The sequence below is a fragment of the Palaemon carinicauda genome, chromosome 6 (genome assembly GCF_036898095.1).
Source record: "Palaemon carinicauda isolate YSFRI2023 chromosome 6, ASM3689809v2, whole genome shotgun sequence".
In the NCBI taxonomy this organism is placed as follows: Eukaryota; Metazoa; Arthropoda; class Malacostraca; order Decapoda; family Palaemonidae; genus Palaemon; species Palaemon carinicauda.
Window position 1 is genome coordinate 164,023,284 of NC_090730.1, and position 26,950 is coordinate 164,050,233.

Consider the following 26,950-nt stretch of genomic DNA (forward strand, 5'->3'; position numbering starts at 1 on the left):
TTTAATTTTTTTGTATTCAAAATGCCATTGGTTTCTCACTACCCCAATTTCAAATCATTATCTCAACTTTTTCTATATATTTACCAAAGCACTTCCCCCAATTTTGGGGAGTAGCTGACATAAGAAAAAAAAAAAAAGAATAAAAGGGCTTTTCTTCTCTTTACTCTTTTGAATTCAAAATGCCATTGGTTTCCTACAACTTAAATCATTATCTTAACTTTTTCTATATATTTACCAAAGCACTTCCCCCAATTTTGGGGGGTAGCTGACATTAAAAAAAAAAAAATAAGAATAAAAAGGTACCTTTCTTCTCTTTACTCCTCCCAGCCTGACAAGGCATTCAGCCAAGTATGGTTGGTATTTTTTATAGGAAATAAGTTATTCTAAAATACATTTAAACCAGCTAAAAGAGAGAGAGTGCAGTGAGGAAAATACACACTAAACAGATGTGCAAGACACACTGGTGTTTTGAGACATAGCTTAAGCTAGGAAATGGAAAAACACCTCAGAATAGACCTCTGCTAAAAGTACTTAGTGTGTCATGCTACAACGGTTCTCCTCCCTGAAACTATAGTCAATTCTTTTTAGTGAGGCAGATTTACACCAACTCGCAGGGGTGCCCTTTTAGCTCGGAAAAGTTTCCTGATCGCTGATTGGTTGGACAGAATCATTCTAACCAATCAGATAGCAGAAAACTTTTCCGAGCTAAAAGGGCACCACTGCGAGTCAGTGCAAATGCGCCTCATTAGAAAAACTTGACTATAGTCACTTAGAATTATCTTGCTCCTTTTTAGGAGACACGAGAGCAGATGATGGTGATATAAATATGCTATGAAAATTTTCAAAGTTATTTGCTACGCAAAATTTTGGAGACACGAGTTCTTGCTTCTATCTTATAAGACAGAAAAAGACTCGTGTAATGATATTATCTGACTTGATTTACATTTACAAAAGAGATGTCCTTCATTTCTAGTTAAACTAACAGAGTATTTACTGTCAACTTATGTCTAACATTAAATCATTTGCACCGTCTTAAAATCACACATACCATATGTTTGCATAACTACTTAACTAATAAAGTATTTACAATAATAATTCATTATCTTAAAATCAAATAGTTCATAATACAGTATTTAAAAACAACATGAAATATAGACTCAGCAAAATATAACTCATTCCTGCATCTCAAATAAAGTTTATTGCATTTTGCAATACAGGAAAATAACAACTGAACACTCAATAAGCCAAATGCAATAAAAAAAAATAATCTGGCATATGATTTTTAATCATTAATTAGTTTTACTGCAAAAATAATCTTACAGTTCAAGTTTAGAAGCAACAAAATGTCCATATAATCTATAAATATTTACATAAACAAGATTTTAAATCAAGTTACTCTTAAAACTGACATTTCAAAATCTTCTTGTATGAAAATTTTACCAGTAAGAATTTAAGTCTTCTGATATAGTTCTGAGCAATGACTAAATACCTCAGTGAAATTAATGGGTCACATTTATAATATCTCTATGAAATGAAACAGCACAACGCCCTTCTCAATTTCTAGGTAATCTTTTTTATAATAAGTTTTCATTTGAAAATCATGACATTTAAAATGACTAAATACCTCAGTGAAACTAATGGGTCACATTTATAACATCTCTATGAAATGAAACATAGCACAATGCCCTTCTCAATTTCTAGGTAATCTTTTTTTTTAATAAGTTTTCATTTGAAAATCATGACATTTAAAATGACTAAATACCTCTGTGAAATTAATGGGTCACATTTATAATATCTCTATGAAATGAAACATAGTACAAAACCCTTCTCAATTTCTAGGTAATTTTTTTTTAATAAGTTTTCATTTGAAAATCATGACATTTAAAATAACTAAATACCTCTGTGAAATTAATGGGTCACATTTATAATATCTCTATGAAATGAAACATAGCACAACGCCCTTCTCAATTTGTAGGTAATTTTTTTCTAATAAGTTTTCATTTGAATACCACGGAATCTAAAATGTAAACAAAAGGAGATACTCCCTCTGCTCCAAGATTTGAACTTAGGCCACAATGAAAAGCTCAAAGCTTCATGCGGAGCCAATACAAAGAAGGGGTGTACGAAGGATGTATTTCAGCTTAAATGTACACATATCAAATTCAGATACAGTACATCATAGCAGAACTCACATGAGATTCATTTTCATCCTGGTAATGAAAAATTGATTGGCATTTATATATAAAAGCTACTGTATTGGTAAATTTTACCATATAAAAGCTATTGGTAAACTAGAACTCTATGTATAAAACACTGATCCCCTGTCTTTTCTTCTTCAGTGCTACCACTCCTTTGCAAATTCCTCCTTAGAGGTGACTAAACTGCAGTCTGAAGAGTCTAGAAATGTATAAAAAGTTAGATTAAACTTTGGACACTGTACTTCCCTGTCTTGTAAATTGTATTCAATGTATTCATTGAAAAAAACATGAATTGGTCAAACGTATCGAAAGCAAGCTGTCTAGCACTAAATATCTTGATACAAAATGGAAGAAATTTATAGAAATCTATGTCATAAAATGGAAGAAATTTACAAAACTCACACTAACAGGTTTTTATTTATTATAAAAACTTAAGGTGTTTATATTGAAGTTAATTTAATTTCTAAAGAACTCGCTTTAGAAATTTATTGCTATCAAACAATGGGATTTTATGACAAAGATTTCTCTTGCTAAATAAAACAATTGAAAAGACTTACCTTTTTCAAATTGACTCCTGTCATGTCGTTAATCATATCTGGCACACTCACTGCGATATCCATCACTTCGGTTGTCATTTTGTGAGCACCTAAGGGACCGTCCCCTGTGGATACCATCGTCACTGATTTGGTGTTTGCCAAGGCCTGACCAATGTTTCCAATCATCTGAAATACAATTAACATTTTGCTGTTTGATTTCATAATGAAATATGAAAAGACTGCTTAACTTTATTGGTTACCTCTACTTATGCATTCACTTCTGGATTTGATTGACATTTAACTATACAAAAATATTGCATAAAACTCATCATCATCAACATCATCTCCTCCTATGCCTATTGACGCAAAGGGCCTCGATTAGATCTCGCCAGTCGTCTCTGTCTTGAGCTTTTCATTCAATACTTCTCAATTCATCATCTCCTACTTCGCGCTTTAATGTCCTCAACCATGTAGCCCTGGGTTTTCCCATTCTTCTAGTGCCTTGTGGAGGCCAGTTATAAGTTTGGTGAACAAATCTCTCTTGGGGAGTGCGAAGAGCATGTCCAAACCATCTCCATCTACCCCTCATCATGATCTCATCTACATATGGTACTTGAGTAATCTCTCTTATAGTTTCCTTTCTAATCCTGTCCTACCCATTAACTATGAATAGGAAAACTAATTTTATATCACATTTGAAAAAATGTGTCTGTAAAACTTGTGACATGCCACCTTTTTGATAAGGCAGATTTTGTAGCATAAGCCTCTGCAATATTTTCGGTAAAATATCAAGCTACGTATAGTAATGAGGATAATTCTACCAGGTGATCAAGGAACTCTAATGGTACTAATCTATATGAACAAAAATTTTTAGAGTTCAAGCATTACAATCTCGTTGAAAGCACAGCGTACACCATTTTCCTTTATGCATAATTTCTTTTGGATTTGTTCATCCCATCTTACATAGGACTTAATCATATCCATTTTGAGTACTTGTATACAGTGCACTGTATATCATGCACAGATAATGTATTAATGAATAAAATGAAAGAAACAAACATGCCTTTGTGAATTTAAAACATAAACAAATAGCTTAGTTCTCCCCTAACCTACTAAGTCATCTTCCACACATTATCATTTCTTTCAACAAAATGTAATTATTTCCTATACTTTTATTCATTTCATATTTCCTAAATTAGAAAACTGCAGTGATATAGAGGACTATCGAATAACAGCAAGGGTTGTGGTGGCTGATGTGGTAAGGTCCCTGACTGGTGAACGCCAGAATGGGGTTCGAATCCCCCTCAAACTCGTTAGTTTCTTTGTTCACTACAACCATAGCATCCTTGTGAGCTAAGGATGGGGGGTTAGGGGGAGGTTATTGATTTATCTGCTGAGTCATCAGCAGCCATTGCCTGGCCTTCCTTGGTCCTAGCTTGGGTGGAGGTGGCTTGGGCACTGATTATATGTATATATGGTCAATCTCTAGGGTATTGTCCTGCTCGATAGGGCGATGTCACTATCCCTTGCCCATGCCATTCATAAGCAGCCTTTAAACCTTGAAACCTTCCTCAGCATACTATAGGGTAGACAATGATCTTGCGTGTATACTCTTAAATCATAAAGCTATTTCATTTACCCAAGATCAAAGTATCACTGGTTGATCCATAGGAAGAAAAATAACAAATCAATACTATAAAAGACAACTTCTTCTTCTTTGTCTGCATCTTTTCCCACTTCTATGTGAGCTCGATGTTTCTGGCTATCTTTCTCCATCTACCTCTGTCCCACACTTCATCACTGGTTAATCCCTTTATTCAATGGCCATATTTGTTTTGGCTAATTATTCATGGCCGGATGCCTTTCCTGCCACCAACCCTCCCCATTTACCCGGGCTTGGGTCCGGCACCAAGTTAAGGCTGGCTCCCACCCCCCCCCATAAAAAAAAAAACATACCTTTGGTAATGTGTTGAGGTACATGTTCAAAATGGCAGCCTTCCCGAACTCATCATAGGCTTTTGCTTTACTGTGCAACTGAGCAGCATCTGCCTTGGCTCTCTTCTCGATTGCAAAAGCTTCTGCCTCGCCCTTGAGCTTTATCGCCTCGGCCTCAGCTTCGGCTTCGAGTACTGCCTTCTGTCTCTCCGCTGCTGCGATGATTTCAAGTCTTTAGACATACAAAATAATGTTAATATTAGATATGCGAATTCAATTAGGTTACTACAAAATACAGAAAAATTAATGAAATTTTTAAAAATGGAATTTATTACTTCCATACTTACTCATCATTCATTGCACTCCAGGCTTTGAAAGTACTATTTGGTTAAAAAAATGTTATTTTTATAAGTAAAATAAATTTTTGAATATACTTACCCGATAATCATGTAGCTGTCAACTCCGTTGCCCGACAGAATTCTATGGAGGGATACGCCAGCTATCACAATACTAGAAGGGGGTGTACTTACCAGCGCCACCTGTGGCCAGGTACTCAAGTACTTCTTGTTGACACCTCCTCAATTATTCCTCGGTCCACTGGTTCTCTCTGGGGAGGAAGGGAGGGTCGATTAAATCATGATTATCGGGTAAGTATATTCAAAAATTTATTTTACTAATAAAAATAACATTTTTCAATATTAAACTTACCCGATAATCATGTAGCTGATTCACACCCAGGGGGGTGGGTGAAAACCAGTGTACAAGATTAAAGGATAGCTAAGTATCCCATATTTCATATAACAGTTATCTCAAATAACAATGAAATAATAAGTACCTGGTAAGGAAGTCGAATTGAACCGTTACTCTGCCTCTTTTTTAAGTTCGTCTTCCTTACTGAGCGCAGCGTTCCTCTTGGAGGCTGAATCAACCCAAAGGTGCCAAAGTATATGGGGTTGCAACCCCTACTAAAGGACCTCTACAAAACCTCTAACCCAGGCGCTTCTCAAGAATGAATAGACCACCCGCCAAATCAAAAGGATGCGGAAGGCTTCTTAGCCTACCGTAACAACCATAAAAACAACAATAAAAGCATTCAAGAGAAAGGTTAAAAAAGGTTATGGGATTAAGGGAATGTAGTGGCTGAGCCCTCACCTACTACTGCACTCGCTGCTACGAATGGTCCCAGGGTGTAGCAGTTCTCGTAAAGAGACTGGACATCTTTCAGATAAAATGATGCAAACACTGACTTGCTCCTCCAATAGGTTGCATCCATTATGCTCTGCAGAGAACGGTTTTTATTAAAGGCCATCGAAGTAGCTACGGCTCTTACTTCGTGGGTCCTTACCTTCAGCAATGCAAGGTCTTCCTCCTTTAAGTGAGAGTGGGCTTCTCTAATCAGAAGCCTTATATAATATGAAACCCCATTCTTGGACATGGGCCTCGAAGGTTTCTTGATGGCACACCATAAGGCTTCTGACTGTCCTCGAAGAGGTTTAGACCTCTTAAGATAAAATTTGAGAGCTCTGACAGGGCAAAGAACTCTCTCTAGTTCGTTACCTACCATGTTGGAGAGGCTAGGTATTTCAAACGATCTAGGCCAAGGACGTGAAGGAAGTTCGTTCTTTGCTAGGAATCCAAGCTGAAAAGAACATGTTGCAGATTCGGTCGTGAAACCAATGTTCTTGCTGAAGGCATGAACCTCACTGACTCTCTTAGCTGTTGCAAGGCAGACGAGAAAGAGAGTCTTGAGGGTAAGGTCCTTGAAGGAAGCTGACTGGAGAGGTTCGAACCTAGGAGACATAAGGAACCTTAAGACTACGTCTAGGTTCCAGCCTGGAGTGGATAGACGACGCTCTTTAGACGTCTCAAAAGACTTAAGAATGTCTTGAAGGTCCTTGTTGGAAGAAAGGTCCAAACCTCTGTGGCGGAGAACTGAAGCCAACATACTCCTATATCCTTTAATCGTAGGGGCTGAAAGGGATCTCTCATTCCTAAGATGTAGAAGGAAGTCAGCTATTTGGGTCACAGAGGTATTGGTAGAGGATATTGAATTGGCTCTACACCAGCTTCGGAAGACCTCCCACTTAGACTGGTAGACTCTACGAGTGGAAACCCTTCTCGCTCTGGCAATCGCACTGGCTGCCTCCTTCGAAAAGCCTCTAGCTCTAGCGAATCTTTCGACAGTCTGAAGGCAGTCAGCCGAAGAGCGTGGAGGTTTGGGTGCAACCTGTCTACGTGAGGTTGACGTAGAAGGTCCACTCTTAGAGGTAGAGTCCTGGGGATGTCGACTAGCCATTGAAGTACCTCTGTGAACCATTCTCTTGCAGGCCAAAGGGGAGCAACCAGCGTCAGCCGTGTCCCTTCGTGCGAGAGGAATTTCTGCAGAACTTTGTTTATTATCTTGAACGGTGGGAATGCGTACAGGTCGAGATGGGACCAGTTCAGTAGAAAAGCATCCACATGAACTGCTGCAGGGTCTGGAACAGGGGAACAGTACAGCGGAAGTCTCTTGGTTATGGAGGTGGCAAACAGATCTATGGTAGGTTGACCCCACAAGGTCCAAAGTCTGTTGCACACACTCTTGTGGAGGGTCCATTCCGTGGGAATGACCTGATTCCTTCTGCTTAGGCGATCTGCTGAGACGTTCATATCGCCCTGAATGAACCTCGTGACCAGAGTGAGGTTTAGACCTCTTGACCAAATGAGGAGGTCCCTTGCGATCTCGTATAGGCTCCTCGAATGGGTCCCTCCTTGCTTGGAGATGTAAGCCAAGGCTGTGGTATTGTCTGAGTTCACCTCCACCACTTTGCCTAGCAGGAGGGACTTGAAGTTCAACAGGGCTAAATGAACTGCTAGTAGCTCCTTGCAGTTGATGTGGAGTAATCCCTGTTCTTCGTTCCAGGTTCCTGAGCATTCCCGTCCGTTCAAGGTCGCACCCCAGCCCGAGTCCGATGCATCTGAGAAGAGATGAAGATTGGGGGTCTGAATAGCCAACGATAGACCCTCCCTGAGAAGGAGGTTGTGCTTCCACCACAGGAGAGTGGTCTTCATCTCTTGGGTGATTGGGATAGAGACTGCTTCGAGAGTCGAACCCTTGTCCCAATGAGCTGCAAGATGGAATTGAAGAGGGCGGAGGTGGAGTCTCCCTAGCTCGACGAACAGGGCCAGTGATGAAAGGGTCCCTGTGAGACTCATCCACTGTCTCACCGAGCAACTGCTCCTCTTCAGCATGCTCATGATGCACTCTAGGGCTTGGTTTATCCTGGGGGCCGAAGGAAAAGCCCGAAAATCCTGACTCCGAATCTCCATTCCCAGGTACACAATGGATTGGGAGGGAATGAGTTGAGACTTTTCTATGTTGACTAATAGACCCAGTTCTCTGATTAAGTCTAAAGTCCAATTGAGATTCTCCAGACAGCGACGACTCGTGGAGGCTCTCAACAGCCAGTCGTCCAAGTAGAGGGAGGCTCTGATGTCCGATAAGTGTAGGAATTTTGCTATATTCCTCATCAGATGAGTAAAGACCAAAGGAGCTGTGCTTAGGCCAAAACACAGGGCTTGGAATTGGTAGACAACCTTTCCGAAAACGAATCTCAGGAAAGGTTGGGAGTCTGGATGAATAGGAACGTGAAAGTAGGCATCTTTCAAGTCCAACGAGACCATCCAGTCCTCCTGCCTGACCGCTGCTAAGACCGACTTCGTCGTCTCCATCGTGAACGTCTGCTTGGTGACATACGCGTTGAGCGCGCTGACGTCCAGCACCGGTCTCCAACCTCCTGTCTTCTTGGCCACAAGAAAGAGACGGTTGTAGAAGCCCGGGGATTGATGGTCCCGGACTATAACCACTGCCTTCTTCTGCACAAGTAGCGACACCTCCTGGTGCAATGCTAGCCTCTTGTCCTCTTCTTTGTAGTTGGGAGAGAGGTTGATGGGTGATGTGGTCAGAGGTGGTTTGAGGCAGAATGGAATCCTGTAACCGTTCCTCAGCCAACTGACAGACTGGGCGTCTGCACCTCTCTTCTCCCAGGCTCGCCAGAAGATCTTGAGCCTGGCTCCTACTGCTGTCTGGAGATGCGGAGAGTCAGTGTTTACCTTTAGATGTCCTGGAGCCTTTCCTGGACTTGCTCCTGAAAGAGTCTGGACGGGAGCTTCCTCGGCTGGGGGCTCTACCACGAAAGGGCGGTATGAACCTCGTCGCAGGGGTATCAGCCACTGGTGAGCGATAAGTCTTGGGGACTGAGGTAGTAACCTTAGACTTACGAGCCGATGAGGCTACAAGATTGTGTGTGTCCTTTTGTATCAGGGCAGCAGACAAGTCCTTAACCAGCTCTTCAGGGAAGAGGAACTTCGAGAGCGGAGCAAAAAGGAGTTGTGACCTTTGGCAAGGTGTAATGCTGGAGGAAAGGAAGGTACACAGCTGTTCCCTTTTCTTCAAAACCCCTGATACAAACATCGACGCAAGCTCACCAGATCCATCCCTAATGGCCTTATCCATGCAGGACATTAATAGCATGGCAGAATCCTTGTCCGCAGGAGAGGTCTTCTTGCTGAGGGCCCCCAGGCACCAGTCAAGAAAGTTGAACATCTCAAATGCTCTAAACAGTCCTTTCAGTAAGTGATCAAGGTCTGAGAAGGTCCAGCAAACCTTAGAGCGCCTCATTGCAGTTCTCCGAGGCGAGTCCACCAGACTTGAGAAGTCAGCCTGGGCAGAGGCAGGTACTCCCAAGCCTGGTGCTTCTCCTGTGGCATACCAAACGCTCGCTTTCGAAGTGAGCTTGGTCGGCGGGAACATGAAAGAAGTCTTGCCTAGGTGTTGCTTAGACTGCAGCCACTCCCCTAAGATCCTTAATGCTCTCTTAGAAGACCTTGCTAGGACTAGCTTAGTATAGGAGGACTTAGCTTGTTGTATGCCCAGCGAAAACTCAGATGGCGGAGAGCGGGGAATAGCAGAGACAAAGTGGTCTGGGTAAACCTCCCTAAGCAGAACCAAGACCTTACGAAAGTCAATAGACTGTGGAGAAGGCTTGGATTCATCCAAGTCTGATGAGGGATCCAGGTGTGCCTCCTCATCATCAGACGCCTCATCACCAGAGTGTAGCGAAGGTATCGGACAAGAATGCTGAACAGCAGAGTCAGAACGAGTAGGAACAATAGTAGTGGTTTCCTCTTCAAGTAACTGTTGAGGGAGAACCTGAGGCTCAGACTGCAAAGGCTGAATAGCAGACGAAGCAGAAGGAAGGCGCATGGGTGGAGGAGGCTGACTCCTAGCATGAGCGGTTGAACCCAAGGATTGCGCTTGCTGAGCGGTTGGTGGAAGCGGAGTAGCAAGTTCCTGTTCCTGTGGTGTGAGCGGAGCGTGATGAGGTTGAGGCTGCGCAGAACAAGGTAAATGTCTCGCAAGCTGAGGCTCCTGAGGCGCAAGGCCAAGGTGTAGTGGAGCTTGCCTTGTGGATGGTTGAGCTCGCTGCAGCGAGAGCTGAGGAGACTGACTCATGGACGGGAGAGGTTGTTGTACCTCAGCCAAGAGTTGCACCACTGGTGGAGCAGCAAAGGGAGGCGGAGGAAGAGAGGTAAAATCCTCCTGATCCCATAGCAAAGGTTGCCTTAAAGAAGGCGGAGGCTGAACACCACTGGGAACAGCAAACTCAGACCGTGGCTCAACATCGTACGCCTGGCAGGCGGTACTGCGATCAGGCGGAGCAAGCGCAGGCGGAGCGAGCGCAGGCGGAGCGAGCGCAGGCGGAGCGAGCGCAGGCGGAGGGAGTGTAGGCGGAGGCGGAGGAGCAACACTCTCAGCCCGACACTCACGCATCAAGTCCGAAAGCTGTGCTTGCATGGACTGTAGTAGAGTCCACTTAGGGTCGACAGTCGAGCTCTGTTGTGGCAGAACCTTACTCCTCTTGGGCGGAGTGCAGTCGACAGATGACTGCGGAGAGTCAGAGCTGAGCCAATGACTGCAACCTGGCTGAGCACTCGCGGACTGGACTCTGCGTTTAAGTGGTCTCGAGACCTGAGACCAACGTTTCTTCCCTGACAGATGATCAGCGGACGAGAAAAAGACGGGCTCAATCGTCTGCGGGTGGGAGTGACGGTCTTTGGAAGACACGCCCGCAACCACCGAGGAAACTTCTGTGCGCCTAACAAGGCCTGCCGAACCCTTATGCCCTTCGACATTGCTTCTCCCCTGGGCATGGGAGCTTGCAAGAGGTCCCGGACTGGGAGGACGACTGGCTCGCACAGAAGAATCCTCACGCACCACACTGGCACTGACACTAGCACTTGGCACTGCACTGACACTAGCACTCGTCACAGCACTGGCACTAACTCCACCCACTGCACTCTTGACCTTAAGTTCCTTAACTTCGGCCATCAGAGACTTATGGTCACTTACCACTGACTCTACTTTATCGCCTAAGGCCTGAATAGCACGCAAAACAACAGACATATCAGGCGGAGGGCAAACAGTAGGTTCGGGGGTAGCCACTACAGGGGTAGGAAAAGGTAGGGGATCATGAGGTGAGGAAAACATTGAAGAGTGAGAAGAACTCCTCCTAACTCTACCTCTCTCTAACTTAGATGAATATTTTAAAAGACGGACAAATTCCAGTTCCGAAAGTCCGGCGCATTCCTCACATCGATTTTCTAACTGACAGGGCCTGTCCCTACAGTCAGAACAAGCGGTGTGAGGATCTACCGAGGCCTTCGGAATACGCCTATTGCAAGACCTACATCGTCTATGGGAGGGGGCTTGCGAAATGTCAGACATCTTGAATACAAAGAGTTAGCCAAAGGGGTTTCCAAAATCAAGCAAAAGATCGTTAACCGTTAATCAGGACTATATAAAAGCTATCTAGCTAATATAAGAAGGTTTCCAGTAATGCGACAGCCGAAATCTGAGAGAATACTTCACCAATTAGCCGTGAACAAACTCGAAGATCATAAGCGTATCCCAGAACGTCTTGCCGGAAGCACGACAGAGGAATAATTGAGGAGGTGTCAACAAGAACTACTTGAGTACCTGGCCACAGGTGGCGCTGGTAAGTACACCCCCTTCTAGTATTGTGATAGCTGGCGTATCCCTCCATAGAATTCTGTCGGGCAACGGAGTTGACAGCTACATGATTATCGGGTAAGTTTAATATTGAAAATTTAAAGATTACAGGATTAAGTGGTGAGTTTGTTTAACTAGCCCTCCCATACCTATCCCTCAACAACCACTTCTACTCCTGTACATTGAATAGCCTTTAGGGGCTGCCTTGTTGGAAGCCCCATACTTGCTTTTTTCCCTGTTAATGCGAGGAGGAGGGAGGTGGGATCAAAGAATGTTGGGTAAGTATTAAAAAAAAACTAAATTTAATTCAATAAATTCTGTTTACTGTGTTTTCAATAGGTTTCACCCAACTCTCATTGTGCAGATTCCAACATTCACTGGAAGATGGGTAGTGGCAAACTATAAGGTCTGGTCATAGAAATCTACATTAAAAAGGTAATAAATAAAAAATTACCCTTGAATCTCTCAATCTGGAATCAGAAATCTGAAGATAACTGAGGCCTGGTAACTTCTCTAACTCCCTTAAAGTGTAAGATGAGAAGATTTGCAAGGGGGAAGACTCCATCAACAGAATGTTTCTAATGAAGTCAAGATGCTGACCTAACTTTCCTATAGGTAGCTTAATTTACCCCCATAACAATACAACTTGATGATAAAAAATTCTAAAAATTAAAAGTTCTAAGATTTCAATGCAGATAACTTATACATTCTGCACATATAAGCTTTAAATCCCAGTGTTGGTCATTGTATGCATATTAAATCCCAGTGTTGGTCATTGTATGCATCATAAAGTGAAGATGATCTTACAATAAAATTAGTTTGCTATATGTTTAGATACTGTTTAATGTCCTAAACCTAGAAGAAAAAGTGGCTTCTTTGTCATTTATCGAGATGATTAGGAGACACCTGGGAGGGAGAGATGAGATAGGGGGAGATGGAGGAAAAAATCTGAGGCCAGGAAGCCATTCTTCTTCTTCTTCGTCTGCATCTTTTCCCACTCTTATATGGGGTCGATGTTTCTGGCCAGCGTTCTCCATCTACCTCTGTCCTACACTTCATCACCAGTTAATCCCTTTGATCAGGTCATCCTTGATACAGTCCATCCACCTTCGCTTTGGTCTCCCTCTCCTTCTCGTTCCCTGTACCTCCATTTCCATCACTCTCTTCCAAATATACTGTTCATCTCTTCTCATGACATGACCATACCACCTCAGTCTACTTTCTTGGATCTTTTCTGATAGTTTTCTAACTCCTGTGGTACCCCATATTACCTCATCCCATATCTTATTTCTTCTTGTCACCAGGAAGCCATTGGTTTTGACAATTTATGTGAAATGACTATCAGGTAAGATTCACTGAAAATTACAACTCCTTTTATACTAAACAGGTGAAGTACCAATTTAAAATAAAAAAACAGTATATATTCCATAACAGCTGATACTGTATAGTATAAATCAATCAAGTATCACAAAGTAACAAGTTGAAAATCACCTTTGAATCATAGAAACATGAATCCATTCAATAAATCAAACTAGAACACACCATTCTAATTTTTAGTATATAATAGAGTATCCAAATGAAACTCTCCTTTGAATCCTAGAAACAAGAATCAAAACTTGAATTAAGACTACAATACACCTTTCTAATTTTTCGTATATAATAGAGTATCCAATTAAATGTGTTAACATTCTGGATTACCGGGCCACTAAGATGTACTTCTCGAGTCACATATAGCTGCACTATCAAACCAATACGACATTTTAATAGACACATAGGTATTGACTATAAAATTACAAAGGGCTGGACTATCAGATCACTCGGATTTACGGTGTTGATTTTCTAGGATATTAATACCTTTATCTAGATCAAAATATGTATGGATTATCTAGGACACTAATACCTTTATTTAGATTAAAATATGTCTAGATTTTCTAGGACCTTAATACCTTCATCTAGATTAAAATGTTTCCTGACTACCAAATTAAAGTTACTTTTAGATTAAATTAGAACTTGACTACCATACCACAAAGACATATACAGTATCTAAATTCACGTAAGACAGGATAGGTTTGGCTATAACACTACGGAGACTTATTTCTGGTCTCAAACAGGGGCTAAACCACAAGACCAATGAGACCTAATTTGAGAATCAAATAGGACACAGCTTTCAGGCCACTAATACATATTTAGGGAATTACATGGAGAAGAAATACCAGTCCACTGAGATATGTTTCTAGAATCACAAAAGGATGGACTGGTCCAATGACACCTATTCTTATTATCCCCTTTGTGGAAGTTTGTGGACTGACAAGTCAGTTAAAATAAAAACTTTACTTTAGCACAACTTCCAATAAATAATAAAAATAAAAAAATAATCACAGAATGTGTCTATTACTGTGTCCCCATTTAATATTTCCCAGAAATCTCTTGACAGTTTGTTCTACACCCAGAAGCAATCTAATTGAAGATGGAAGCTTGGGTGGCTCTCAAAAGCAGTCAATAGAATGTCTAATACAAATGACAAGGAAAGTCAGAATGATTTATCTATCCCTTTTTAATTACTATATACAGTAATAAAATCTCTAATCTTCTCAAAGACAAGTGATCATTTCTTTTACATTCTCATACACTAAAAAATATGTACAGACAATATACCCTTCCAAAAGAAATATATTGTTTATACACATTAAACCCTCCATGGTAGGTGGGGCATATGTCCTCACGAAAGTTCCTGGGTGTATGCAAACATAAAGGGAGACCAGAAACACCCACCTGAGGTAGATAAATCGTGCAAGCCCTGCTTTCCCCTACAGTTGAAAATGTGTTCAAAGATAAATAAAAGTCACTGTACCTGTATTTTTCAGCATTAGCAGGCTGTTTTATTGAAGACTCAACATGTTTCTTACAACGTTCAATTTCCTGTTCTTCTAGTTCGATTTGACACTTTCTCTCCACAACCTGAATGAATATAACAAATTTTAAATGTACATACATACATATACCAAGGCACTTCCCCCAATTTTGGGGGGTAGCCGACATCAACAATGAAACAATAACAAAAAAGGGGACCTCTACTCTCTACGTTCCTCCCAGCCTAACAAGGGACTCAACCGAGTTCAGCTGGTACTGCTAGGGTGTCACAGCCCACCCTCCCACATTATCCACCACAGATGAAGCTTCATAATGCTGAATCCCCTACTGCTGCTACCTCCGCGGTCATCTAGGAACCAGCAGGGCCTACCGGAACTGCGTCACAATCGCTCGCCATTCATTCCTATTTCTAGCACGCTCTCTTGCCTCTCTCACATCTATCCTCCTATCACCCAGAGCTTCCTTCACTCCATCCATCACCCAAACCTTGGCCTTCCTCTTGTACTTCTCCCATCAACTCTTGCATTCATCACCTTCTTTAGCAGACAGCCATTTTCCATTCTCTCAACATGGCCAAACCACCTCAACACATTCATATCCACTCTAGCTGCTAACTCATTTCTTACACCCGTTCTCACTCTCACCACTTCGTTCCTAGAATGTAATTTGTATTTTTCCTAACTATACAAACCAGACTACTTTAGAGTAAGGAAGGTCTTCAGTGCAAGCTAGAATGGCTGTTGAATTTGTTAACGAGATACAGTAGTTAACGACAAGTGGTACACTTGGGCGAGTAGCCCTGCCCACTCTCCTGTCAAAGACTTCTTTTCTGACCTGCTCACGACTGAGAGGGGAGGTTGACAAAGGAAATTTAATCTTAAAAGACACTGATTTGTATACCTAGAAAAAATGTTATTTTTATTAATAAAATAAATTTTTGAATATACTTACCCGGTGATCATATAGCTGTCAGCTCTGCTGCCCGACAGAAAAACCTAAGGACAAAATACGCCAGCGATCGCTATACAGGTGGGGGTGTACATCAACTGCGCCATCTGTCGAGCAGGTACTCAAGTACTCCATGTCAACACAGAACCAATTTTCTCCTCGGCCCACTGGGTCTCTATTGGGGAGGAAGGGAGGGTCCTTTAATATATGATCACCGGGTAAGTATATTCAAAAATTTATTTTATTAATAAAAATAACATTTTTCAATATTAAACTTAGCCGGTGATCATATAGCTGATTCACACCCAGGGGGGTGGGTAGAGACCAGCATTACATGTTGACATTATTATGAGCTAAGTATTTTGTATTTCATTTTAGCAGTTATTCAAAATAACAAACATAAAATAAATAAGTACCTGGTAAGGAAGTCGACTTGAACAATTACTCTGCCTTTTTAAGTACGTTTTCCTTACGGAGCCTCGCGATCCTCTTAGGATGCTGAGCGACCCCTAGGATCTGAAGTATCAAGGGTTGCAACCCATACAACAGGACCTCATCAAAACCTCTAATCTAGGCGCTTCTCAAGAAATGACTTTGACCACCTGCCAAATCAAGTAGGATGCGAAAGGCTTCTTAGCCTTCCGGACAACCCAAAAACAATAATAAAACATTTCAAGAGAAAGATTAAAAAGGTTATGGAATTAGGGAATTGTAGTGGTTGAGCCCTCACCCACTACTGCACTCGTTGCTACGAATGGTCCCAGAGTGTAGCAGTTCTCGTAAAGAGACTGGACATTCTTAAGATAAAAAGATGCGAACACTGATTTGCTTTTCCAATAGGTTGCGTCGATTATACTTTGCAGAGATCTATCTTATTTAAAGGCCACGGAAGTTGCGACAGCTCTAACTTCGTGTGTCCTTACCTTCAGCAAAGCTTGGTCTTCCTCATTCAGATGGGAATGAGCTTCTCGTATTAAGAGTCTGAAAAAATAGGATAAAGCATTCTTTGACATAGGCAAAGATGGATTCTTAACTGAACACCATAAAGCTTCAGACGGGCCTCGTAAAGGTTTTAAACAGAACTTAAGAGCTCTTACAGGACATAAGACTCTTTCTAGTTCATTTCCAACCATACAATAAGTTTGGAATATCGAACGATATTGGTCAAGGCCGAGAAGGCAGCTCGTGTTTGGCTAGAAAACCAAGTTGTAGAACATGTAGCCGTTTCGGATGAGAATCCGATGTTCTTGCTGAAGGCATGAATCTCACTGACTCTTTTAGCTGTGGCTAAGCATATCAGGAAAAGAGTCTTAAAGGTGAGATCTTTCAGGGAGGCTGATTGTAGCGGTTCGAACCTGTCTGACATAAGGAATCTTAGTACCACGTCTAAATTCCAACCAGGTGTAACCAAACGACGCTCCTTCGAGGTCTCAAAAGACTTAAGGAGGTCCTGTAGATCTTTATTGTTGGAAAGATCTAAGCCTCTGTGACGGAAGACTGATGCCAACATGCTTCTGTAACCCTTGATAGTGGGAGCTGAAAGAGATCGTTCTTTCCTCAGATATAAGAGAAAGTCAGCTATTTGAGTTACAGAGGTACTGGTCGAGGATACGGATACTGACTTGCACCAGTTTCGGAAGATATCCCACTTCGATTGGTAGACTCTAAGGGTGGATGTTCTCCTTGCTCTAGCAATCGCTCTGGTTGCCTCCTTCGAAAAGCCTCTAGCTCTCGAGAGTCTTTCGATAGTCTGAAGGCAGTCAGACGAAGAGCGTGGAGGCCTTGGTGTACCTTCTTTAGTGTGGCTGACGTAGAAGGTCCACCCTTAGGGGAAGTGTTCTGGGAACGTCTACTAGCCATCGAAGTACCTCGGTGAGCCATTCTCTCGCGGGCCAGAGGGAAGCAACTAGCGTCAACCTTGTCCCTTCGTGAGAGGCGAACTTCTGCAGTACCTTGTTGACAATCTTGAACGGAGGGAATGCATATAGATCTAGATGTGACCAATCTAGTAGAAAGGCATCTATATGAACTGCTGCTGGGTCCGGGATTGGTGAGCAAAATATTGGGAGCCTCTTGGTCATCGAGGTTGCGAAGAGATCTATGGTTGGCTGGCCCCAGGTGGCCCAAAGTCTCTTGCATACATCCTTGTGGAGGGTCCATTCTGTTGGAATTATTTGTCCCTTCCGACTGAGACAATCTGCCATGACATTCAAGTTGCCTTGGATGAACCTTGTTACTAGTGAAATGTCTAGACCTTTTGACCAGGTGAGGAGGTCCCTTGCGATCTCGTACAATGTCAGAGAGTAGGTCCCTCCTTGCTTGGAGATGTACGCCAAAGCCGTGGTGTTGTCCGAGTTCACCTCCACCACTTTGCCTTGAAGGAGAGACCTGAAGCTTTCCAGGTCAGACGTACTGCCAGTAGCTCCTTGCAGTTGAAATGCATTGTCCTTTGACTCGAGTTCCATAATCCCGAGCATTCCCTACCGTCTAATGTCGCACCCCAGCCTACGTCCGATGCGTCCGAGAAGAGAACGTGGATGGGAGTCTGAACAGTCAGGGGAAGACCCTCTCTAAGGTTGATATAGTCCTTTCACCAAGTCAGACAAGACTTTATCTTTCCGGAAACCGGGATCGAGACCGCTTCTAGCGTCTTGTCCTTTTTCCTGTGAAAAGCTAGATGGTATAGAAGAGGACGGAGGTGTAGTCTTCCTAGTGACACAAATTGATCCACGGATGACAGTGTCCCTACCAGACTCATCCACAGCCTGACTGGGCAGCGTTCCTTCTTCAGCATCTTCTGGATGGATAGCAGGGCTGGGGGTTGATCGTCTTGTTCAGCAACGTCCTCATCAGAGGGTTCCTCATCCGAAACTGATGAGGAAACGGCAACGGAGTGGGCAACGTCTGACTCGCTGAATCCGGTCGCACTGGTGGATGCGTGACGGAGCCGGACGCAATATCATGGCACTGCTGCACAGTCTGTGAACTGTCAACAACCATGGGTGCGCGAGGAAGTACAGCGTCAACCCGAAACTGTCTAGACTGTCTGGGTTGTGCAGTCAACACCCTACCGGGTTGCTGAGGTTGACGCACTGCGTCACAACAAGTCACCTCTGCTGATTGTTGAACGTCTTCCTAGTGACACACTGAACGTCAACAACCACCTCCGAGCGTCGCTTAACGTCAACGTGCGACTGGCAACCCACACTGGGTCGCATCGGTGGAGGAACCACCTCAACTGGCAGACGCGAGTAGGATACCTCAGCGTCAACAGGGCGCACAACCAACCGGTTGGAAGGTTGTTGGCCAGAAGGTTCTTCTCCGCATTTAAGTCCTCTATCAAGGACACAAGCTTGGACTGCATGTCTTGCAGCAAAGCCCATTAGGGTCTACGGGAGCAGGTGTGGCAACAGACGGGGTTGGCGACTGAGGCGGAACCATTTACCATCCCTGGAAGCCTTGTTATGTGTGACATAATAGTACAGCAAAACTTCAAAGGCTCGACAAAAGTTGAGAAGTTGACCTGTAAACAACTTGGAGCGTCTCCTGGCTAGGCGCCAGGGCGAGTCTACCAGAATTGAGAAGTCTATCTGGGTAGAGGCATGAACTCCCAAGCCGAGAACTTCTCTCGTGTCCTATCAGACTCTCGCTCTATAAGCCAGTTTAAAAGAAGGGAAATCAAAGGCTGTATCCCTAAAACTCCTCCTGGTGAAAAAACCAGTCGCCTAGCCAAAGTAACCCTCTCTAGGAGAGCGAGAGAGCACTAGCTTAACAACAACGGCTTCGAAGTAGCTAGGCCTAGTGTAAGTTCTGATGTTTAGGCGAACGAGGAGCAGCAGTTACAAGATCCGGACGAAGATCCTTAAAAAATCATCATGATTTAATTAAAGTCCATAGGAGGCTAAGCAGCTTAAGGCTCCTCTCCAAATGACAGAGTCCTCAAAGGAATATCAGTAGGAGGGAGAACAGCACTTTCTCATCTACAGGAACCTTGTCCGATAAAAGCTAGGTTATCTCAGCGAGTCTCTCACTGGTGCATTAGTAGCAGACCAGAAGGCAACGTCATGTAACTGCTTGACAGTCTGTGAACTGTCAACAACTGAACTGTCAACCACAACAGGTGCGTGAGGACATACAGCACTGGTGCATTAGTAGCAGACCAGGAGGCAACGTCATGTAACTGCTTGACAGTCTGTGAACTGTCAACAACTGAACTGTCAACCACAACAGGTGCGTGAGGACATACAGTGTTCACTCGAGACTGCTTTGACTGTCTATACTGAGCAGTCAAAACAACTCTAGAATGCGGAGGTTGACGCACAGCGTCAAAACAAAGCAACTTAACTCCACCCTCCTGTTGTTGTGGTAACTCGCGAACGTCAACGGAGGGTAGCGTGCGTCTGTGAACGTCAACGTGCGGCTGGCAGGGTACACTGCGCATGGGTGGTGGAACTCTCACAGGCGGAGTGCGGGAGCAGGTAGCCTCAGCGTCTACTGTACGCACAACCGTGGTTGGTTGTAGGCTAACGGGTGCAGCGTCAACCTTCTCCGCACGATACTCCTGCATAAAAGATGCTAACTGTGTCTGCATAGACTGTAGCAAAGACCACTTAGGGTCTACAGCAGCAGGTGCGGCAACAGACGGTGTTACTGCCTGTTGCGGTACCACTTTGCCTCTCTTAGGAGGTGTGTAGTCATCGGAAGACTGCAGCGAGTCCGAACTGACCCAGTGGCTACAACTGGGCCGTTGGACCTGCGCGGAAGGGACCGACTTGCGCTTAATAAGCTGCGAGACCTTGGTCCATGGTTTCTTACGAGAAACCTCTTCCGCAGACGAGAAGTAAATGGGCTCTCTCGTCTTTGTGTGGGTGGGGCGATCTTGGGTAGATACGCCCGAAACCACGGAGGGAAACGTCTGTTCGTTGATCAAGGCCTGACGAACCCATAAGTCGTTCGACATTACTTCTCCCCTGGGCTTGGGAGCTTGCAAGAGGTCCCGGACTAGGTGAACGACAGGCACGAACAGACGAACCCTCGGACGCAACACTGTAACACTTTGCGCATATCACTTTATCACTTCGATTTTCTGTTTTGCACTTATTTCACTGAAATCGAAACTTTTACTGATTTCTACCTGAAACACGCAATTCTACCCTTCATTAAAAGGTAGTAATTGCGAAAACAGTCGTATAATGCAGCTCATTAATACTAGCAAAAACAGAAAACATATATAAAGATAAAGAATTCAGTGGCTGGGAAAGAGACTAAACACTAGTTCAAATAAACTACGTTTACAAACTCTCACCGCACATAGCCTGGGGACAAGAATAAAACCCTAGAAACGTTTTACCTTCTTCCCCGTACAGCGACTAGGGAGGAGAGTAACACGAGAACAACGTTACCCGCTTGAACGGAACGTTTTTTCTCCTCTCTCTCCCTCCGTCTCTATCTCTCTCTCTCTTTCTCTCTTGATTTCGCACCTGAGAGAAGAGCCCAATTATATATCGTCAAAACATGTTATTTGGCTAAAGGAAAAAAACTGAAAGGTTTTCCAAATAAAAAGTTCCTTTAATTTAGAATTTAAACCATTTAAGTTAAGAAAGAATGAACAAAACGTCAGAATCGATTTACTCTTACTGCAAAGTGAAACCGTGATACACTCTCTCTCTATCGTAACGATAGAGCGCATGTTGAACGTCCTGAACGTCAACAACTGCGTAGTCTAAAAAAACTAAACGTTAGTTCATCTTTGAAAACAGTACGAAGACTATCAAAGAAATTCTTTCATAAAACATTAAAATTAAAAAGTTTTAAATTCCTTAAAGGCTAAATACGATATAACGGGCTCAACGTTGATTAACTTCGGTTCCAAGTTAGGACCGCCTACTATCAGGAAAGGTCGCATATAAACAAAACATAAAAATTTATTTTTATATGTTTATAATAAATGGAAAGTTAATCGAAGAGGCCTAATAAAGGCGGAGAGATATAAAATATATAGATCTATAACGTGTTAAGCAAAATTACTAAAAACCTAAACACACTTCCGTCTAAGGGAAGGGTCGGCCATTTAAAAGTGAAAGAGAGTCCATACTCTCTTTGTCACCATAATTAAATCTACCCAAAACGAGTTCAAGTTTTGAGATGAAGATAAAACCCCTGCATAGCGAAAGCTCAAAACTAGAATAGTGTACTTCACCAAATAGTTGTGAAAACAAATCCAGTTAGTAACAGCGTATTTAGTAGGTCTTGCCAGTGGCACGACAGAGAGAAAATTGGTTCTGTGTTTACATTGAGTACTGAGTACCTGCTCGACAGATGGCGCAGTTGATGTACACCCCCACCTGTATAGCGATCGCTGGCGTATTTTGTCCTTAGGTTTTTCTGTCGGGCAGCAGAGCTGACAGCTTATATGATCACCGGCTAAGTTTAATATTGAAAAAATAACTTGCAGAATGCAACAGTATGGTAAGATACTGTCAATGTATATCACAATACTATTTATTATATACAGTAGAAAAAAGTTATAAAATTGCAGTATATATGAATATGGTAATTCATGAATAAAACTTATGCATAAGCAATCAATATGAAAGTAATGCTATTGATGTAATAAAAAGGAAAAACAGTAATACAAACCTTAGTTTCCATTTCTTCTTCTTTGATCTTCTGTCTTGTGATGCATTCTTGCAATTCATAAGCTAAATCTGCTTCAGCTTTCTGAAAGGCAAAGTGAAAATCTATGAGTGCAGTGTTCTTAAAAAAACTAAAATTCTTAACCCTTTTACCCCCAAAGGACGTACTGGTACGTTTCACAAAACTCATCCCTTTACCCCCATGGACGTACTGGTACGTCCTTGCAAAAAAAATGCTATTTAAAATTTTTTTTGCATATTTTTGATAATTTTTTGAGAAAATTCAGGCATTTTCCAAGAGAATGAGACCAACCTGACCTCTCTATGACAAAAATTAAGGCTGTTAGAGCAATTTTAAAAAAATATACTGCAAAATGTGCTTGAAAAAAAATAACCCTTGGGGGTTAAGAGTTGGAAATTTCCAAATGATTTGGAATATTTAATGAGGTCTAGCATTTAATAAATTTTTAGTAAAATTCTACATACCAGGTACAGTATAATAAACTATATGAAATTAATGATACCAGACATAATTTTGAAATATGTAAAGTGAAACTCGTCTAATTGAACATAAGTATAATTGATTGAGCTTACCATTAATAACCTTAAACTTTCATGAGCTTGAACACTTGTAAAGTATTAGGAAACTTATCCTTCTACAGTATTTCATAGATCCTACCCTTGTGTCAATAGAAATTCCTTCAGTGATGGATGTATACATTTCTCATCCCCATAGAAAACAGTCTTCCTTTTTTTATGGATCGTACGCTTACTCTATAGCTATCAACATTAACAAGGGGGCAACTTTAACAAAGTTAACGTACAATTCCTCCCTACAGGACACATCTATTTGCTTCCTTTAGAGTAACATGGAAATACTGAAAAGTCAAATCTAATACCAGTTTTACTAAGGATCCCTCTTAATGAAAAAATATTACCTCATGATTTAGCCTACGACTAGATGTTTGCTTTTAAGCCATAACTTTCCTAAAATCTGTATATTCCACTTTCTTGATCTAATAGTACTGTAGCTATCTTCTTTTCTGGTTGACCCACTTTTAAAGGTTTAAAGGTCGCTCATGAATGGCAGGGGCAAGGGACAGTGACATTGCCCTATCGAGCAGGACAATGCCCTAGAGACTGACCATATATTATATCATCAGCGCCCAAGCCCCCACTCCACCCAAGCTAGGACCAGGGAGGGCCAGGCAATGGCTGCTGATGACTCAGCAGATAAACCTATAGGCTCCCCCAAACCCCTAAACCTTAGCTCATAAGGATGGTAAGGTTGCAGACACTAAAGGCACTAACGAGTCTGAGTGGGACTCGAACCCCCGTCTGGCAAACACCAGGCAGAGACGTTACCAATCAGGCCACAACAACCCTTTCTTTGACTTATCGTCTTCTAACCTAACCATAAGTGTTAGATAAGTGACTGTCATTTCAATTACTACTATACCTAAACCTTTCATCATTAAAATCTTAAGCGGACTGGAATAGCATTTTGAGTGGTCTTTTAAATTTGAATTTGTTATAATTCTATAAAAGTGAGGAGCCTGTTGTTTTCTTGAATAAGAATCTGATCAACGTAATTGACAGGCATAGCCTTTATTGTGTGCTAAAATACCAAGTGAAAGACAAACACTGGTTCTATGATGATTGTACATGTGTTTATTTGGAGAAGCAGGAGACCTATCATCTTTGGAAGGTTAACGGCTCAGTTTAGACCTGGAATAACTAAACTCAGCTAAGCGCTGTTACTCAGAGAGTTTTGGCTTCAACTGAAGAGGAATGCAATTTAACGTTAAAAATTCTCTATCATTTCGTTATTATTACTTACGCTATATAGTTCATCCCTCCAGTTTGAATTACTAAATGCAAGATCCACCAATAATCTTTCCCTCTTGCTTGAGGGTACACTCGGGCACACTATTCTATCTAATTTCTCTTCCTCTTATTTTGTTAAAATCTTTATAGTTTATACTGTATAGGAAACCTTTACTTCAATGTTGTTACTGTTCTTAAAATATCTTATTTTTCCTTGTTTCCTTTCCTCACTGGGCTATTTTCCCTATTGGGGTCCCTGGGCTTATAGCATCCTGCTTTTCCAACTAGGGTTGTAGCTTAGCAAATAATAATAATAATAATAATAATAATAATAATAATAATAATAATAATAATAATAATAATAATTTTGATATCTTTCAAAAAGGGAATTATTTTTTCAAGGATTTTGGTAGTCTGCCACGTGAAACTTGAAATATTTGTCTTCTTCTGACTTTATTCCTTCTCTCCATCGACCCAATTTAAAATTCCTTATCCCTCTCTCCAATGCTACTAATATGTATTTGCATAACACCTATGAAATTGTGAGATAAGCCTTGGTTTCCTTCATTGCCTCAAAGAGACTATCCCTATACAGTAGTTTGTTCATCCAATACTTTGTCTCTTGGTAATGTTTAAAAGCATGGAAACTAACCCTCACAGATAAGACAAAAAATTTACATTTAGAAGTAAACAATATTGTCTCAAACCACAATAGCAAGTCTGATTCTGTGCAATTCGTGTACTGTATATTCCAAAAAATACCAGCTTATAATTGCTGATTGCGTCATTTTTCAATTATCCCGAAAGAATATTAACCCTTTTACCCCCAAAGGACGTACTGATACATTTCACAAAACCCATCCCTTTACCCCCATGGACGTACCGGTACGTCCTTGCAAAAAAATGCTATACAAAATTTTTTTTTCATATATTTGATAATTTTTTGAGAAAATTCAGGCATTTTCCAAGAGAATGAGACCAACCTGACCCCTCTATGACAAAAATTAAGGCTGTTAGAGCAATTTAAAAAAAATATACTGCAAAATATGCTGGGAAAAAAATAACCCCCTAGGGGTTAAGGGTTGGCAATTTCCAAATACCCTGGGGGTTAAAGTGTTAATATTTACCTTGGTTAATACTTCCTTATCGTATCCGGCTTTTTGAGTCTCGTAATCTCTGTTGGCTTGAGCTTTCAAGATCTCATTAGAATATTTTGAAGCAGTGAGTTCCTCCTCTGCTATAGCTTTCTTGATAGAGGAATCCTTTTGCGCTATAGCTTCTCCGATACGGGCATCTCTTTGCACCTCTGAAGTTCGGGACATACCCAAGGCTTCCATATACCCCTGAAAGAGATCAAAATAAAATTAGAAACTACTATTTACATTATTATTATTATTATTATTATTATTATTAATTGCTAAGCTACAACCTTAGTTGGAAAAGCAGGATGCTATAAGCCTAGGGGCCCCAACAGAGAAAATAGTCCAGTGAGGGAAGGAAACAAGGAAAAATGAAAAATATTCTAAGAGGAGTAACAACATTAAAATAAATATTTCCTGTTTAAACTATAAAAACTTTAACAAAACAAGAGGAAGAGAAATTAGATAGAATAGTGTGCCCGAGTGTACCCTCATGCAAGAGAACTCTAACCCAAGAGACAGTGGAAGTACTGTAGTTACAACGAATGACTTTAGAAATTATGGAATTTTTAAAAACTTATTAAAAACATTCAAGTAACACAAGGTACCTATTACAGTTAGGTAATTAATAATCTAATCTAAAAGAATAACACAAATAAAAGTAAAACAAGGAACACATAGCTGACAGATGTGTCAAATAAAATGGGGGAAATAATAAACCAAGATTGGTTTTGAATAAATTGTGTACAGTACAGTATGTCATTACTCTTTTACCAATCAATTTTGCATAGGCCATACATTCTGTATTTGATATAGGGGTATTTTATTTCTTTTCACTTTCAAATGTGCCACTTTTTATCATGTCGACTCTAAGTCTTCCATTCTCTTTAGATATATTTCAACTCTTCGTACTGGAGACATTTCATCTCTTTCTCTAATTTTTGCAAGTGGTATATTTGATGTCATAGGGACCTATCTTTAACTTTCATCTTGCATTTTTTATACAAATGTGTTTTTCTTGCTTTTTTTGATTTTTTGATAATAATGAATCATGACATGTCTTTAAATCTCTTTTACGCAAATATCTTCATACAGCAGAGTATATGTATATTTTATTTATAGCTCACTTCAAATAATCAGTTCCCAATCAATCGAACTCACAGTCAAATCATAAATAGTAACTAAAGGCTATATATACAGTGATCAAAGCTAAATTCTAATTCAGCAAGCTGAATAAAGTAACAAAAATGAAGTATTTCTTGTTAATGAATAGTAGACAAAACAGTGATGATATATTAAAACGACAAATTTGGAGATAATTCGTATTTTTCCTAATTACTGTATACAAACCCTTGTCTTTTACATAGGAGAATGATAACAGCAGAGCTGGAATACGGCAGCTAAAATTTTATAATGAGGTCTAGGTAGTTGGCTAGTGGTTACTGGTCGGAAGTGGAAAACCTCCCCCACCCCCTGCTAGCTCACTGAGAAGTCACTTTAATTGCAGCTGGGACTTTCTAGGGGGAAGGTGATGGCAGAAAAGTACGAGTAAAGGACTTAGGTTTGCAAAGTTAGGAAAAATAAGAATGATCTCCAAATTTGTCATTTGTTCCGGTACAAATACAAACCCTCATCCTTTAGGAGACTATTCCTTAGGCAGAAGGAAGTCCCCGTTCCAAAAGGCTGGAAACTAATCCAAGGATTTCTAAATTTGGACCTTGTAAGTCGCGAGAGTTTAGTGTCCATTCACCTGGTGCACCAGTGGTGCATTTTACCAGCGGGTTCACAGAACATGCAATAAAGGACACTG

The 26,950-nt window shown here is 41.4% G+C and overlaps 1 protein-coding gene across 2 annotated transcripts in view; it reads right to left on the reverse strand.

The window, feature by feature from the left end:
• Positions 1 to 705: 705 nt before the first annotated feature.
• LOC137642265 (flotillin-1-like) overlaps positions 706 to 26,950 on the reverse strand; it is a 78,946-nt gene continuing 52,701 nt past the window's right edge. The window contains exons 6-12 of one of the 2 annotated variants that reach the window (XR_011044721.1): positions 25,129 to 25,344; positions 22,179 to 22,259; positions 14,572 to 14,678; positions 4,691 to 4,901; positions 2,756 to 2,920; positions 1,625 to 2,397; positions 706 to 1,489 (exon numbers count right to left, since the gene is read on the reverse strand). Coding sequence is in view for 1 of the 2 variants with exons in the window: in XM_068374792.1 (XP_068230893.1) it covers positions 2,377 to 2,397; positions 2,756 to 2,920; positions 4,691 to 4,901; positions 14,572 to 14,678; positions 22,179 to 22,259; positions 25,129 to 25,344 (801 nt within the window). In the remaining variant the exon portion in view is untranslated. Of the gene's footprint in view, positions 2,398 to 2,755; positions 2,921 to 4,690; positions 4,902 to 14,571; positions 14,679 to 22,178; positions 22,260 to 25,128; positions 25,345 to 26,950 lie in introns of both variants that reach the window. The other variant, XM_068374792.1, reaches the window with a different exon arrangement.